General features: G+C 39.2%; 1 protein-coding gene across 2 annotated transcripts; it reads right to left on the reverse strand.

Moving 5' to 3' along the window:
* Positions 1 to 776: 776 nt before the first annotated feature.
* dpagt1 (dolichyl-phosphate (UDP-N-acetylglucosamine) N-acetylglucosaminephosphotransferase 1 (GlcNAc-1-P transferase)) lies at positions 777 to 16,909 on the reverse strand. Of its 2 annotated transcripts, XM_048615402.1 has the most exons (9): positions 16,590 to 16,909; positions 14,702 to 14,822; positions 12,805 to 13,018; positions 11,562 to 11,708; positions 8,576 to 8,660; positions 6,589 to 6,777; positions 6,083 to 6,170; positions 4,232 to 4,387; positions 777 to 2,993 (listed from the first exon to the last, which is right to left on the reverse strand). In XM_048615402.1, exons 3-9 carry the CDS (start codon positions 12,977 to 12,979, stop codon positions 2,928 to 2,930), a joined length of 906 nt encoding a protein of 301 aa, XP_048471359.1. In that variant the 5' UTR covers positions 12,980 to 13,018; positions 14,702 to 14,822; positions 16,590 to 16,909; the 3' UTR covers positions 777 to 2,927. The 2 variants fall into 2 exon arrangements, with proteins under 2 accessions (XP_048471359.1, XP_020378996.2); XM_020523407.2 differs by lacking the exon at positions 16,590 to 16,909 and having other exon boundaries at positions 14,702 to 14,948.
* Between the last annotated feature and the right edge of the window lie 119 nt (positions 16,910 to 17,028).

Here is a 17,028-nt window from a genome sequence, read left to right on the forward strand (position 1 = left end):
GAAGGGGTAACTTTTTCCACACAGAAGGTGGTGCATGTATGGAATGAGCTGCCGGAGGATGTGATGGAGGCTGGTACAATTTCAACATTTAAAAGGCATCTAGATGGGTATGTGAATAGGAATGGTTTAGAGGGCTATGGCCAAATGCTGGCAAATGGGATTAGGTTAATTTAGGATATCTGGTCGGCATAGACGACTTGGACCAAAGGGTCTGTTTCTGTGCTGTACAGCTCTACGAATCTATGACTACTGACTGAACCAAGGATGTCACTTCAATGAAAATGTAGGCAAGGGTTACTGGCCTCAAAGGGCTTATTCTTGCTGCTAATTCTGACATTCTCTCAAGAGCAGCAAGTAAGTGCAAAGTGCTGGAGAAACTGGAAAGAGAAATGGAGTTCATGTTTTGAGTTGTATATGATATGAAATTAATAATCTTAAATCTGAGGTTGACAAGTTGTGTTATCTGAAGTTAATTTTTAAAGGATAGAGGGCCGAAGTGTGTACATGGAATTAGATCACAGTTTAGCCATGATGACAGAACAGGCTTAAAGAGCAAAATGAACTATTTCTGCATTGGATGTAAAGTACTTTGAGATGAGCCGAGTTGGAGAAAGGCACCCTATAAATACAAGATTTTCTTTTTGTTTGGCCCCCAGAACAAAGCTCATCCTCAATATTCACTCGTGCTTTACTTAATAAAGCACCACAAAATTGTTTCATTTCAAATTTGTTATTCCATGTTTATTGGGTTGATATAAAAACAGTGCTCTCATTAGTTCCTTTCTTTAAAGATTTTATTTAGATACTGAAGTCACAATTGTCAAACTCACGTTTGCCATTTATATTACCTAAATTCCAAAGTATCCAAGTCTCAATTATACACCTACACACAATTCATATAATCTTGCATATAAAAAGCGATATGCTCTTGCACTTTAATCAATTATTCAATCATTAATCTTTCCAGTTACCATGCACTGAATTGAGGTCATACCAGAGCAACAGCAAATTTAACAGAGAAGGTGTGAATTATTCACACAAAGGACTTCTAAACAGTAGGTAAATAACTTCAGTAACCATGTGCATAGCCTGCAACAGCTCATCTTCACAGTGAAAAGTGTCTCTCTCAGACCCAAAATATCCAGACAACAGGATTTCTGCTTCTGATGCAAACTAATATTAAATAAGTGCCCAGTTCAGATTGGTTATTAGTATCCCATCAAGACTGACATAATAATTTTGTGCATTTTCAAGTAAGTTGGTTCCAGGTTGATGTGAATTCCAAAGTGTTAAAAACAAATCACTATCACTTGAAGCGTACCAGTTATATTTCAAAGCAACATTTCTGTGAGCTTCATGCACTGCGTAGTTTGCTTATACATTCATTCCTAGTCTCCAAGTATGACACTCGTCTTTCTCAAAAAAAAACTAAACAACAGCATTAGAAACAAAAATGCTGTAAACAATCCGCAGGTCTGGTAGCATCTGTGGAGACAGAAATGATGTCAATGCTTCAGGTTGACCAGCCTAAAAAATGTTGAGTCAGTTTCTTTCTCCACAAATGTTGCCTGAATGCTCCCATTTTCTGTCATTATTTTTTGATTTCCAGCAGTCTTTTGCTTTTGTTTAACTGACAAGCAATTTCTTTGGATTTTTGACCTTGGCAACAGACTGCCTAATAGCAAACTCATTACCAGCCATGGCTCGTAGGAATACCACATGCCTTAAATGTACAAACTACTTTGTAGGAGCTGCTTGGCCATCCCTGCCTTTTGACTGGAGTTAGCCTTTTAAAGCAGGATGGCAATTTAACCAGCATTCTGGCCAGACTATTATCTTTGACTGATGGAGCGTTTACAACTCTTGCAGTATCTTAGACACTGCCAAAAATGTTTGCATATTCTGGAAAACTGCAAGAGTCACTGGAGAATGTGTCACCTAACTAGATTGCAATGTTCTCTTTTCACCTGTGTTCAATTTTATATTTTCCTGAAATTATAAAATGGATGTTCCCTGTTGCATAGGCTAGCACACAGGCCCTTTGATATCATATCTAGCGTTATTGGCAATGGAGTCATCTTAATATTTGGTCACACCATATTCAAAATTTCAAGCTGCACAGTCTTTGGGAGGAGGCTCAGGTATATCAATGGGATCTCACTTACTGCCAGTGTACACTGCTGTCTAAGTGAGGACTGTTCTTGGTTCTCAAAATTTTCATACCACTGAAGATCCAGTGCATGAACAGTGACAGACACTATTTAAATTCTAACACTGTTACAAGAAATTGGAAAGGATATTTTATGACTGAATTTAAATCAGGATGCCAAATGTCCAAGTCTAAACAGGGAAGTGCAATAATACAGGAGCTTGTGTCTTACTGCACATTAGAGCCCAGAATCACACGAACAAAGATAATTGAAGGTGAGAATTAGTCTCAAGATGACAAAGATTTCAAGTTTTAAGGTACTTTTTAAATACTGTACTCACTGTAAAATAAACTAAAGTCCTTAAATATTGCACTGAATTTTGCAGGAACATACATCAACGAGGTGTGCAATACACCAAGTGCATACTCAGGGAAATTTTACATTGAATTTAAAATTATCCCCATACAAACTGGAGAAAACATATAGCCATGTTATTTCAAGTGATCCCTTAAAATATAAAAACAGAACCGTCACTATACATTCTCTATTCCATCAACTGATTCCAAAAATTTCTAAGGAAATTGAACCAAAAATCTTCAAACTTAATTCTTAGGCACATTATTTAACAGTCAGACAATAGATACCGGAAATAGACAAAAAAAAAATTACATTCATCTACAGTAGCGATTAACTCTCCAGTATGGGGGAATAAGGAAAATAGCTCACTCCCAGAATAGGAATAACCCATACTACATCTCAAGTATTTTTGATTGAGAATCAAACATCGTAAAACCAGCGGACCAGATGATAACGGACTGTGAAAGCAAAAGCACTTCCAGTGACCTGGATGATGGGGTTGAGAAGAAAATTGCAAGGTTAAAAGCACAGAACAAGCAAAATATTTAAATTGAGTTGTCTCCCTGAATCTTTTGCAAAGTTGAACAAATATAAAATGCATCTAATTCTACAAATTTAGTCAAATTGGTGCCACAGTTTAAGTTTAGCAATTTAAAACATAGTAACTAATATCAGGAGGTAGCCATTCAGCCCTTTCATCTGCTTCACCATTTGATAAAATCATGGCTGATCTGGTTGTGGTCTCAACATCACTTTCCTGTCTCCCCTCACCTCATTACCACACACTCCCTTTTCCATCGAAAGTCAATGAAACTCTGCCTTGAATAAATATATTCACTGACCCTATCTCCACTGAAGAGGAGAATTCTATAGACTAATGATTCACAGAGAAAGAAATGTCACCCCATCTTTGTCCTAAAAGAGACAATTTATTCTTAAACTGTGTCCTTTATTTATAGCCTCCTCCACTGTTAACTGGTGCCAGGCCATAGACAGGAAACAAAACTCTCAAACTCCAGGGGTCACAAACATCAAACATAAAAACAATTTCTTGTAAATTTCACAAATGTATGCATTCAGTGCAATAATTTTCTACCTAGAATTTGGAAGAACTGCTCAGAAAGACTGCAAGTTTAGCCGAAATGATTGTAATGCAGGGGGTTCGCACACTCTGTTCTTTATTTGCAGAATAAATCACTTAAGTAAAATTGCAACTCTGCCTGAAATAAAAATTACCAGCATAGAACCTTCGAATTTGCACCCTGAACTGATTACTCAGGCATCGTGGTAGTACGGTAAACGTCTGTTATGTCAGGTAGATAATTTTTGCCGGTTTATTGAGGGTGCTGGTTAAAACAATGTTTGGTGATACAGCAAACTTTATAATCCTGCAAAAGGCTGATTTCTACCCTGTTGTCCTAAAGCCAATAATAGTTATTAAAAAATCTCTGCTCCACTTACTGACTAGCTGTGGTGAATAGGACGTAATGGGCTTTGTTCAGGATCACAGGTCACAAGATTTACCTTTGGTGAATTTGGCAAAGCTATGTTTAACCATTTACAAATAAACACAAGGAATTACAGCAAAATTGTAAGAAACCACTAATGCCGCCCAAAGCAACTTTGTCTCCATAGCAACAACTAACACTTTAAAACATCTTTCATCTGCTCTATTGGTTAAGTGGAATTGGTGCGAAGTTTCTGCTGCTTGTAGCAACTCTCACCTGGATGAGCAGAAGTATAATGGTCAGGGTTCTCTCATGTGTTGGGCCGATCAGCTTTATTACAAAGTTTAGCAGAGTGAGGTTGTTGCACTCTGTGTACTCGTCGTTTTCTCCAATTCCACGTTTCACATCTGCCAGCTGGAATTTGTCAGCCACCTACAAAAAACAGTGTTAGCATTCATTACCAAATTGAAGTCTTCACTGCTTCCCAGCTTATTTTAAAGAAAGATTTCCCTCCACATGATCTTGGTCTGATGATCTCTGTGACTGGCTCATTAGGTGAGATTAGCTGGTACTCCCATTGAGAAAGGTGCTTTGTATTGATTTGTCTCACTTTGAGCAAACATAACTTTCGCTCATTTAGGAAGTACAATTTTATTTATTCCTTAGATTGTAATTTTAAATATTGATCATAAACAACCAAATCACTGTAGTGCAAATAACATGAATTAGACTTTCTAAAAGCAATTTAAATCAAATCAGAAGCAAATAGATTTACAGCTTTCGGTCTAAATTATTCAATAATAGTATCCACATAAAATAGAAACCTGACAGTGGCGTATAGATAATAGTACAATAAAATTAACTAAAATAAGTTGTTGCTATCACTACAAAATCTGTAACCAGCAGACGCAACATCAGGAGGAGGAAAATGATGGGCTAGATTAAAAGAAAATGAAACTCTATTTCTATGATGCCCCAGCTTCTTAATATGCCACAAAGTGCTACACATACAATAATGTTTATAATTTAAAACGTTTTAAGTGCTTAATATAGGAAATGCACGTAGCAAACTCCCACAAGAACAACTTGATAATTGCCAGATAATCTGCTTTAGTGATGTCGCTTGAGAGGTAAACATTGACAAAGACAGCTGGAAAACTCAAATCAAAGTAAAATGCAGTGAACACAAATACTCTGAAATAAAATACAAACTGGTGGAGCAGCACAGCAGGTTTGGCAGCATCCATGGAGAAAAACAGTTGACGTTTCAACTCTGATATCACCCTGTGAATGGGCTTGAAATGTTAATGCTGCTTCTCTCTCCACAGATGCTGCCAGATCTACTGAGACTCTCCAGCACTCTCTGTTTTTATAAGAGATAGCTCCCCTACTTTTCTTTGAACACTGCTGCATCTCTCTCATCCATCTGAATGGGTAGAAAGGACATCTGTTAAAGCCTCATTGGAAAAATACTACTTCTGACTGTTGTATTCTCTCAGCGCTGCCCTGGAATGTCAACCTCAATTTTTATATTAAAGTAATTGGACATCATTCCGACAGAGGCACAGGTGCTACCAATGAGCAAAATCTGCCACTTTAACTCAAGAGGAACTTATATTTACACGGAACCTCATCGTATCTGAAATGCTGCATTTCACGTAGCATTAGCATATCACTTCAGACTCTTGTTATTGTTAAATACATAATGGTGGCATGTGTAGAAGGCTGTTCCATTTCATTTTCAGTATTTTGTTCCTTGAATGCAGAAGATTTCAGGAAGGTGTGATAACTACGTTCGATTAACATGATTTCAGAAGTGACAATGGGTTTTATTTCACACCATCAAGACTTGAATTTGCTACAAGGAAATACATTTAGTTTTAAAGCAAAAGTTGCAAAGGAACTAAATGGGGTATGTAATACAAAGTTGGCTGCAGGCAACCTGGCAACAGAGTCGTGTTTCCAAACCAAATTTGGTGTTGTATTCTCTTACAAGAACACCTGTTAAATTTACTTACTCCTGGCATGGTGCTATAACCTTATTCAGATCATAATGATAAATTCAGTTACAAGACATTCCACCCCAACAAAGGCCACAGAAAACACAGCAGTTAATAAAACAAGTACCCTTAATATGAAATCTCCAAGTCTAGGCAAATCCTTAGTTTTGAATCTTGAGTAACTCATGCCCAGTTTTCCAGTACGAGGATCTAACCTGGGTGTGAAAGCAGCGAAGGAAAGTGAAATATGATTAATACATTGCTTTCCACCACATATTACATATTCTGTACATGTAATACGAGGTCTATTTGTAGACATATTTACACAGTATCTAAGACAACTTCATGGTTAAATGTGCAAGAAGCAAACTGGAATTCCTTCACATCCCATCCTCCCAAGTTTCAGTATTTAAAGGTTAATATTAGATACTGACAATGCATTTGAAAACATTTTGTGCTCCTTCAAAATGGTATCTCAGTGGCCTTAACCTGCTTCATTATAATTTGTTGGTTGACAAAGGTTCACCAAGAGGTCGCACATTTGTTCCCTCCATCAGAAATAGCATGCTTCCTGGAAGAGAGTCTCACTCCAGTTCTTACAAATGTACATCTGGTACGTAAACGTGAATGTACCTCGGCAGTCTGTGTCGTGGGCATGGAACAATACGGAAGAGCTGAGGTACCGAGTAGAGAAAGTTGAGCACCTGAGGGATGAAGAACAGCATCATGGTCTTACTGAAGTGGCCAAGGATCCCAACCACTGCGAATGTCATTCCCGCAAAGTAACAGAAAGTGTCGCCCACAAAGGCGTTAGAAGGATACCTGCAGCACATGAAGGAGTACAGGTCAAAACAGCTTTCATTGAATAGAATCATAGAATTCCGACAGTGTGGAAGCAGGCCATTTGGCCCACCAAGTCCACACCAACTGTCCGAAGAACATCCAACCTAGATCCACCCCCCAGGCTATCCCTTTTCCCATGACTAATCTACCTAGCCTGCACATCCCTGGACACTATGGGCAATTTAGCATGGCCAATGCACCTAACCTGCACATCTTTGGACTGTGGGAGGAAACCCACGCAGGCACAGGAACAATGTGCAAACACAGACTGTCGCCCGAGGGTGGAATTGAACCCAAGTCCCTGGTGCTGTGAGACAGCAGTGCTAACTACTCAGCCACTGTGCCACCAACAAACTGTGACATATCTCCAAACTTCCAGCATAGAGTAAATCACCGTGGAAAAAGGAATTCGACTACCTATTCCCCCTCTGTTCTGACGCTGCATACACGCAGTGATCCCATATTCAGTTTCTTTTTAAAGGTAGTTTCCCTTTCTTTTGCTGCAGTTTCTGGCTTTTTCAAAGGGATATGAAGGCATGGCATGACAGTCCATTCAGTTGGACTTTCCTTGCACTTAGCAATTGGAAAAGGAATTTTTAAAAATGTATCCTTTCACAGGATGTGGCAGGATGCTCTATGTAGAAATAGTATAACTATTCTTCAGGTACTTGAATTTTCAAAAGGCTTTCGATAAAGCTCCAAACAGGTTAGTTAACAAGATTACAGCACGTGAGATAGGGGTAATGGCATGGGTTAAGGGTTGCTTAATGATCGGAAGAATAAATAGGTCATTTTCAGGGTGACAGGCTGTGAGTAGTGTGGTAGTGCATTCATTGGTGCTTAGCACCTAGCTGTTCACAATCTGATATCAATAATTTGGGTATGGGAAGCTGGTTCGAGGACTTGAATGGCCTACGTTTCGAGGTTCTGAGCTTGACAAGTATACTTAAGAAATTAAATTAGGGATCTCCAAGATTGCTGCAATACCTGGAGAATCATCCTCACATGGAAGTCCTTGAATAGATGCCTTATAAGTACTGTATATTCAAATAGAGCAGATAGTAAGCAAATATTCTTCCCACTTGAGACTGGAACAGCTAGTTTCATGTAAAACAAATACGACATACAATAACAATCAAATTGCTTTATGGATTTGTAGGGAGCCCAAAAAGGCCTTAAACAGAAGTTAATTTCTAATAAATCTGTTACGGAATTGAAGAGCAACTTCTTTACTCAGTGTGGTTAAGAATGTGAAACTCAATCATGTGGAGGTGGCTGAGACAAACAGCAAGCACCTTTAAAGGTGAAGCTAGCAAAATACACAAAAAAGACTAGAAAGATATGCAGGTAAAGTTGGATGAGATAGACTTGGGAGGAGATTCTGTAGTACATGAACACCAGCCCTGACCAGTTGGTCCAAATTGCCGGATTTTGTGCTGTAACATTTATATTTTGAAATCAATTTTACAACATCAAAATGAACTTCAAGAATTAAACTCCACCCTATTTGTTTTATTGGTCACAAGCTACAATCTATTTGCAAATGGTTGCTGCCTTCCTGTTCCCTTTTGAACATCGTTTGTTTGATGCATATTTTACTTATTGAGTAGGGAGAAGGCCTAATCCAAGAAATGCACAGGAAAAAGAAAACATCAGTGCAAACATGATTGTTGGCTAATGTGCACTTTCTGAGTTGATACTTGCAAGGATTGGGTGCATCTGCACCTAGTGTTAATTGTGTGAAGTGAAACAACAGTAATGTAATAAGTTATCATACCAGTTATGGTACAGCAGTCCTAACGTGGTGAAGAAAAATGGTATCATGAAGTACAAGGAGAATATGTGGTCATCTTTGTAGTCACCTAAAAGGGGAGAAAAAAATTGTTAATATTTACCCCATACGCAAGAGAGAATACCATTAACCAGAGCAGTTGTAATCTCTTGGTTTAATCGTTCCATATAAGTTTTCCTTCATTTATTTTCAATATCAATTTACAGCTAAAAGATGTTGCTTTTCTGACACTCTGAGAAGAAAAACAAAAGTCGATCCATTTAATTTCCAAAACAAAGCAATTCGTAGCAACCACCATAACCTTGAGGCTATTCATCCCCTCAAGTCTGTTCCATCAACTGGTGTTGGGATGTGTTTCCAAGGGTGCCCCAACCAAATGGATAATCTAATATAAATGTTTGTTGACAGGTTATTTTGCCATAGGTGGCCTGACCCAAAGATATCCTGATTATCTGCTAATTATCACACTGGCTCCAGCATTTCCTACATTACAACAGTGACCACACTTCAGAAGTATTTCATTGTTAGTTAAACTTTGGGAGTCTGAGGTTATTAAAAAGGTGCTACATAAATTCGCAAATTCTTTCCCAGCAACGCTCCCCGTCCCACTTTTGACTTCCTCAGCCATTTCTCCTTCCTTAGTTAGTTGCTCTTGACCTTGGTCTGATCCCTTATCATGATCCCTGTATAGTTTGCCCCATATTCTCGATCACCGTGCTGTTATCTTACTTGAACTCCCTTCTTTAATCCCTCCATCTTGCTTTCTCTCAGTCTTTTTTTAAATGTCTTCTCAAAATTTTTCTCTTCATTACTTTTCGTCAGGCCTCCGAGCGTCACTATGGCCTCACTTTACACAGACTTGCATTCTTCATCACTGCTAGCAGCTTTCAACCAAGAGAGACATCCAAATTTTGCCCTCCCTGACTTCAGATGGCTAAGACCAACTGTCTGACCTATAGCACCACCCAGGCTAGGACTGGCCAAGAGTACAAATCAGAGGTCAAATTTTTGGTAGTTAATTCCACCGACTTTTGTGCTTAGCTTGAGTCAAATGGTAAAAGAATGAGCTTGGTGTTCATACAATGTTTTTTAAAACATCGTTTGGATCAGCCAAAGAGTTTAATATAAAATGAACTATCTTTTTACGCTTTAGCTGTTGTTACGTAGGGAAAGTGTCTAAAGTGAGAGTGTCATTTTTGATGTGCAACTTCGTAAATTAAAGACTGAGAAGAGAAGAAATTTCTTCTGTCAGAGGGTTGACTGTCTTTGGAACTCCTTGCCACAGAGAACTGCGGGGACAGAGTCCTTTAGTACATTTAAGGCTGAGAAAGATAAACTCTTGATTGGCAAGCGAAATCAAGGTTTACAGGGAAAGGGGGGGAACGTGAACTTGAGGAATGTTGAATCTGCCATGATTCTACTGAATGGCGGAGCAGGCTCAAGGAGCCAAACTACCTACTTCTATTCCTATTTCTTATAAGTCTTATGGCCTAACTAGTAATTTGTATTTATATGTTTTGCCTTTTTAAAGAATACTAAGTCAGAATGCTACTGTGAAAATTCAATTTAAACTCTAAAATAGAAAACACTGGAAATATCCAGCAGGTCTAGCAGCATCTGTGCAGATAAAAACCGTTTCAGTCATATTGATGATCTTTAGATAGAAAACTTAAAGTAGGGTCAAAGAGTCATATAGTTCAATTCCCAAATTGGCACAAGTCACCATTAGGGTCCCACTTTTTTGCCCCTTGCTGAGGTTTGGTGACCCACAGGTTAAACCACCACCAATTGTCTCTCTCTAATGAGAGAACAGCCAACACAGATACACCCCATTATGTCTGCACTGGTCATCAAGCAATTATCTACTCTAATCCTATATTCCAGTACTTAGCCTGTAGCCTTCTGTTTGGTGTTTCAGATGCTCATCTAAATACTTCTACAACGCCTTGAGGGTTCCTGCCTCAACCTCCTTTTAGGCAGTGAGTTCCAGATACACACCAGCTTCTGGGTGGAAAAAAAAATCCTCAAATTGTCTCTAAACCTCCTGATCCTTACCTACAGATTTTTTTTGCTCTCAAGTGCAAAGAATATTAGTGCAAGGGAATGCAGCACTGTCCCTTGTTGTCTCCTTATTTCAACAAAGATCTTCGAGCTAGGTACACAGTCTGCATGGCCAACGATATGGCTGCAACTCGAACATTTAATTAATGTTTTACCCTCACCTTTTTTATACATTATCTAAAACATGCCTTTCACAACTCCATAAGGCAGCTAGTAGCTACAGTTCAACCTATGATGGGAACAGCAGTAGGCCATTCAGCCCCTCAAGCCTGTTCCGCCATTCAATGAGATCATGGTCGATCTGTGGCCTAATCCCATATAGCTGCCTTTGGCCCATATCCCTTAAAATCTTTGCTTAACAAAAAAAAACCTCAAATTTAAAACTAACAACTGATCCTGCATTCATTGTCTTTTGCAGAAGAGTTCCAAACATCTAACACCCTTTGTTGCAGAAGTGCTTCCTAACATCTCTCCTGAACAGTCTAGCCCTAATTCTCAGACTATGCTCCTTAGTTCTAGACACTCCAACCTTTATCTACCCTATCTTTTCCACTTCATATCTTGAAGATTTCAATAAGGGATAGAAAAAGGCTTCATAATTTTTCCTTATTCTGTGAATCATCAATGCATCTACATTTTATATCTAGTTGATAGGTTCCCTTAAAATCTTGGGTGTTAGGATATTTCAAATCCTGAATCAATTCTTCCAAATTATTACTGGAAAATGATGGTCCATGATTTCACATAAGCTGAACCTATGAGGTTAGGGGCAAAGTGTCATGGCATTTTCAAAACAATCAACTGGAATCAGGAAAATAACACAAGCCACAAACGTAGAGTAAAATGAAAATGTCCCGCCTCCGAGAACACGAGGCTAAAGCATCTAAACTCTACATTTCGGTCAACTTACCATTTAACTCGATTAAATTGAAAACAATGATGGACGTGGCAATCACTAGAGACTGTCCAGCCTCAATGCCATTGATGCCAGCAAGAATGTTGATAGCATTTGTACAGAACACTGCCAGTATTCCCATATATGCATAATACAGGATTCCTGAAAGGGAATAACAAACATAAAGATGGATATTTACACAGGAATTTATTTGGTATGTCCAATCGAGAAAGAATCCATTTGATCTGTTATTCAATCTATTGACCCTCAAAAAACTAAAGCTTACAACATTGCTTTACACCAAGAATATCTTAATTCTCAATTAAAACAGATCTAAAACATGCATAATGCTAGTTATCTTATGGTAAGAATTCTTTCTAGCTGCTACTTAAAAGAGAACATAAATACTGGCTGCCTACCATTTCTCATGGCTATATTACTGCACACCCAAATGCGATATCAGCAAAACTAGCAAACAAAAATCAGAACAGAAACCTCTCCATATAGGTTACAAATCCACATCGATCTGCCTGCTCATGACTTCCTGATTAAGATTACTACAGAGTCGTTTAGTTCAAGCTGGTGGATGGCTGGTTTGCGATGCAGAGTGATGCCAAACAACACAGTGTCAATTCTTGCACTGATTGAAATCATCATGAAGGACCCTCCCTCTAAACCTCTCCCTTCACCTCAGGTGTGGTGACCTTTCGGTTAAACCATCACCGGTCATCTAATATCTTTCAAATTGTTTGGTAGGACTATTGGGATTTTACCTTTGAGATTACTGTCCTCTAACTATGTGCTAGATTCACTAGTCACGGTTCCATCCTCCTTTGGCCCTATGGCAGTTTCCCCCCAATGAGTTGACATCGCAGTGGTCCTGAACACATGAATTTCAACCTCTATTTATAACGCCAATGTCCATTATAAATGTCCAACCGTAAATGACCAGCCTAACTCAGTCCGAGTTCAATATTGCCTGCTTACAAGAAGGAAACAGATTGGCTTGTCAATGCATAACATTTTGTAAAGTTGCCGCACTAATTCCATGTTGTCACAAACATAAAATTAACCAGAGTAGAATCCTGGTAACACTAGAAAATGCTAAAGACCAGTCTAATAGAAATACTGTATCTCTTTCTCACAAATCTGCAAAACATCAGACAGAATAAAGATCAAAGTGATTTGTAAATTCTGGTTTTGCTTTAGCTGAACAGCAGCTACTAGCAGGCGGGAGACTCCAAGCTTCAGAACTTACCCAAGTCTAAATGAAGACCCAAAAGAAAGCGAAATGGCTTTGGTACCACAATCATGGTATTACCAAAGTTGGTAAAGTACACCATGAGAAGAGGCAGGGATGCCATGGTCGGCAGTAGCAACTTGTGTCTCCATTGCAAGTTCAAGACGTCATCTGCGAACCCCAGGAATATCATGCAGCAGATGACAAGGAGTGCCCCAATCAGCTGTACAAACTGAAAGCACAAATTCAAATAAAATCACAGCATTAAAAAAAAATCGACATTTTTAGCAATGACTTCATATTTTGTCTCTCTTTTTCCTGTGGGTCACAGCATAAACTTCTGTGAAGTGCCAGTTTCAGTTCACACTGCTACCGCCAGATGTTCAGGAAGACTGCTAAGAGGTACGTTACAGCAATTTTGACACCATGTCTCCGTCTTCTGAGTTTCATTCTACACTATCTGGACACCCGACTGTGGGGAGTTGTAAGAAGTGTGGCCTCATATCTTCCCATGACACCCCAAGTGCACTCTAAGTAAAATATGTCTGTTCCTCATGTAGTGCTTTTGTCTCATGAAAGTTTGCAATTTGTCTGCTATTTATTGAGACCATTGTAAAACTAAATACTAACGACAATTTTGCTTGTTGGGGCAGGCATGTGAAAAATATTTGCCCTAACAGCAAATGTATTTATGTACCATATATTTATGTATTTATGTATTTGTACACCATCCCTAATATAGCAAGACGTTCCGAGACACACTGAACTGTCATCAGATAAAATGTGACACAAAGCTACATAAAAACAATACAAAGACAGGTGACCAAAAGCTTAATGAAAAGATGACTGTAAACTTGTTTTAGACTGAGAAGAAAACTTTTTCACAACAGCCTTGAATTTTCATCCCCCAAGGCTGTAGGTATATGGAATAACAAAACAATTATGGAACATCCCAGATGCATCACAGGACCATGAAAAAACAAATAAGACCATAAGACAATAAGACATAGGAACAGAAATTAGGCCATTTAGCCTGTCGAGTCTGCTCTGCCATTCCATCATGGCTGATAAGTTCCTCAATCCCATTCTCCTGCTTTATCCCTGTAACCCTTGATCCCCTTGATAATCAAGAACCTATCTATCTCAGTCTTAAATGTACTCAATGACCTGAGCCACATTCAGAGATATTAGATCTGATGACCAGTAGCTTTGTTCAACAGGTAGGCTTTAGGAAGTGTCTTCAAGGAGGAAAGTGAGGTGGAGGGGCTTAGGGATGGAATTCAATACTAATATCAGTTCCTTTAGCCCAACATCAGAGATGTGGAAGCACAGAACTGTCAGGTTAAAGGAACTGGTTCGCAATGTAACTGCTGGGAGATGAAGCACAGGAGATGATGGATTGTCGAAGGTTCACGAATGAATCATACCCAGTTCCATGTTACTGAAACAGCAAGGATTACTGATGGCAGTATTATACCTCCAAGCTTTGGGAAAACATGGCAAATACTTCAAGGTCATAATGAAGCACACGCATTTGTATTGTGGCTTTTTATGACCATGGCAGACTCAAAGTGCTTTACAGTCAATGAGGTATTTGCTTGAAGTGTATCTTTTTTGTAATGTTAAAGGTTATATGGTGGCATTATGATTGCGGGATTCATCAATAGTGTTCTATTACATTTGTAATGCAAATGATCAGACTGGAATAACACTATTCAGTCTCTCTGCTGTTTGAGCAGTCTCTAGGTGATCACATGTGAATTTCAGATGTTGATCACCCAGTATTGCTCTTAAAGCAAGCAAGGTACAGGGTAATTTTGTTTGAGTTAGGAACAGCATACTGAAAACCAGCTTAGGGATATGACAGTAGTCCATCCAAACAAAAATATTTTTGGCACAGAAGCAGATAACTTACCACATCATGAGGAAAGCTGATACATTGCTCCTTCACCCAGCAGTGCAGAAAAGGAACAGGGATGAAACAGAAAAGAATGATGAGGAATACAACACCGCTGATTACTCCTTGGGATTCTGGGCTACAAGACAAATAAGCAGAAGAAATTTAACAGGAATGCGATTGAATAAAAGTCACTCTTCAACAAACAGTTTTGAACAGAGGCATCCAAGCACGAGTTCAAATTTTATAGAATGACCAGTCTGACTGTATCATTGAGAAGCAAGTTTATAGCATTCTGCTTTGTGAAATATTACAACGTTTGTTTCCTTTGATACCATGGCCTGGCTTACTAACCCAAAAAATCCTAATGCCTCCTGTGGTGTGAGAAGTTATCATTACATCAGTGACATTAGCCAGTGAAGAGAGTCAACTGTGGCTCACAGGCAGCACTAACACGTTAGAATTAGAAAGTTGTGGGATCAAATCCCACTTTGGACAGTTGAGGACATAATCTCTGCCAAGATTCAAGTGCAGTACTGAGTGAGTGCTACACTGTCGAAAGTGCCAGCTTTCCAGTGAGTTATTAAATTGGGTCCAGTTTACTTTCTCAGGTGCATATAAAAGATCTCACAGCACTGTTGTGAAGAACAGCAAGAGAGCTCTCTCTGGTGCATGGAGTAATAATTTATCCCCACACACTAAAAACATTACACCAGTGAATACACTTGAAAAGTGTTTCATTGGTGACCAGCATTTTTGACCATCTCAAGATCATAAAAGTCACTCTATGAATGCAAGTCCTTCCTTTCCACTGACATCAGGACAAATTGACATCCTCTGGTTTTAGTTACATATAACACTGCATTTCAATATTGACAAATTTAGTGAGGGATGGGGAGAGTACAAAATATAGATGGTTAGTTAACTTGGCTAGCTGGCTAGTACGTGGATCAGAGCAACACCAGGAGGGAGCTCAATCCCCATCCTGGCAGAGGTGGGCCCAGGACACACCACCTTGTTCTGGCTCATTGTAAAATTACAATACAAAGTGATTCAGCAATCGTCAAATTGAGGATGCTACTCAATAGCAGTCAGGCACAAAATTGTGCTATCTTCCTTACATTTGGTATTATAATTGATGAGATGTGTTTAGAAGTGTAATGTTAAGCAATCAGATGTCTGAAAAGACAAAATTTATAGCACCCAGACAACAGGAAATTTCTGACCATGTTGAATGAGACTGTGATCAACTACCATAGAAATTCAACTTTTACATGAGTACGTAGGACCAAACTTTTAGTTAAAATGGAGAGGGTTGGCTTTTACACAAGTAAAATCTTTGGAGGGTTGAAATCTAGCCTCATATATTGTCGTGCTAATGCACAGTTGCCTCATAGAGACTGCTCCTACCAAACCGTGATTACTTTGGCTAGAAGTGGGAATGACATTGACCAATATTCAAGTTCATGCAATATATTAAAGTGGTCTCAGCTTGACAATTATTTCATTCACTGTGAACTCTTTGAAGTATCTGCTGGTCATGAAAAGCATGATATATATGAAAGCCAACTTATCCAATGAGATACTAATTACTCAAAGATCAGCACCTTTAGAGGTTCCAAGTAGTTCACATACCTGACATGAAAATTCCAAAGCAACCTCTCTACTAGAACTTAGTCAAGGGGGAAGATTTCAAGAGGACAGTGGGGAAACATTTTAGGGATGTCCTCAAAGCATCATTGAAAAGGTCAATGAAACATGCCTACAGAATCATGGATGATCTGAGCCTATGATCAGCCAGAATATAGGTTTATCCAGGACAGCACCAAACACATTGAAACTTCATTGAGGTGATTTTGGAGGTCAGATGGAGTGCACAAATCTCCAAATAACCCATCTCACCAACCTTTCAATCAACACCACATAACAAAGTCCACTGATCACATGCGTGATTTATCCGCAATCTCAAAACCCATCGAATCGGCTTGGTGGCAAGTCATCCTCGATCCAGAGGGACTGCCTATGAAGGAGACAGTGATATGAATGGGAGTATTTTTTTCTTCTTAATTCTCTTGGCATGGACACCCTCCGAGTGTTATACCAGTCATGCTGGTGCCAAGTGATGCCCCACTAGTACACAGAAGGCATGACGACACCAGCTCCTGTGCCAGTCAAGTCTCTCCCAGTTCAGACACTCGGCCAAGACACAACGCACTCTGGTGCCAATTATTACTGTTCACGGTTGGCATGGCCATGTCCTCCCCCAAGCTGTGCTCCCCATTCCCTCCCGACCCAGACGACATTAACCTCCCCAGACTGCCCTCAGCTCCCCTCAACCTCCCCTA

Source organism: Rhincodon typus, chromosome 32 (genome assembly GCF_021869965.1).
Source record: "Rhincodon typus isolate 14 chromosome 32, sRhiTyp1.1, whole genome shotgun sequence".
Taxonomy (NCBI): Eukaryota; Metazoa; Chordata; class Chondrichthyes; order Orectolobiformes; family Rhincodontidae; genus Rhincodon; species Rhincodon typus.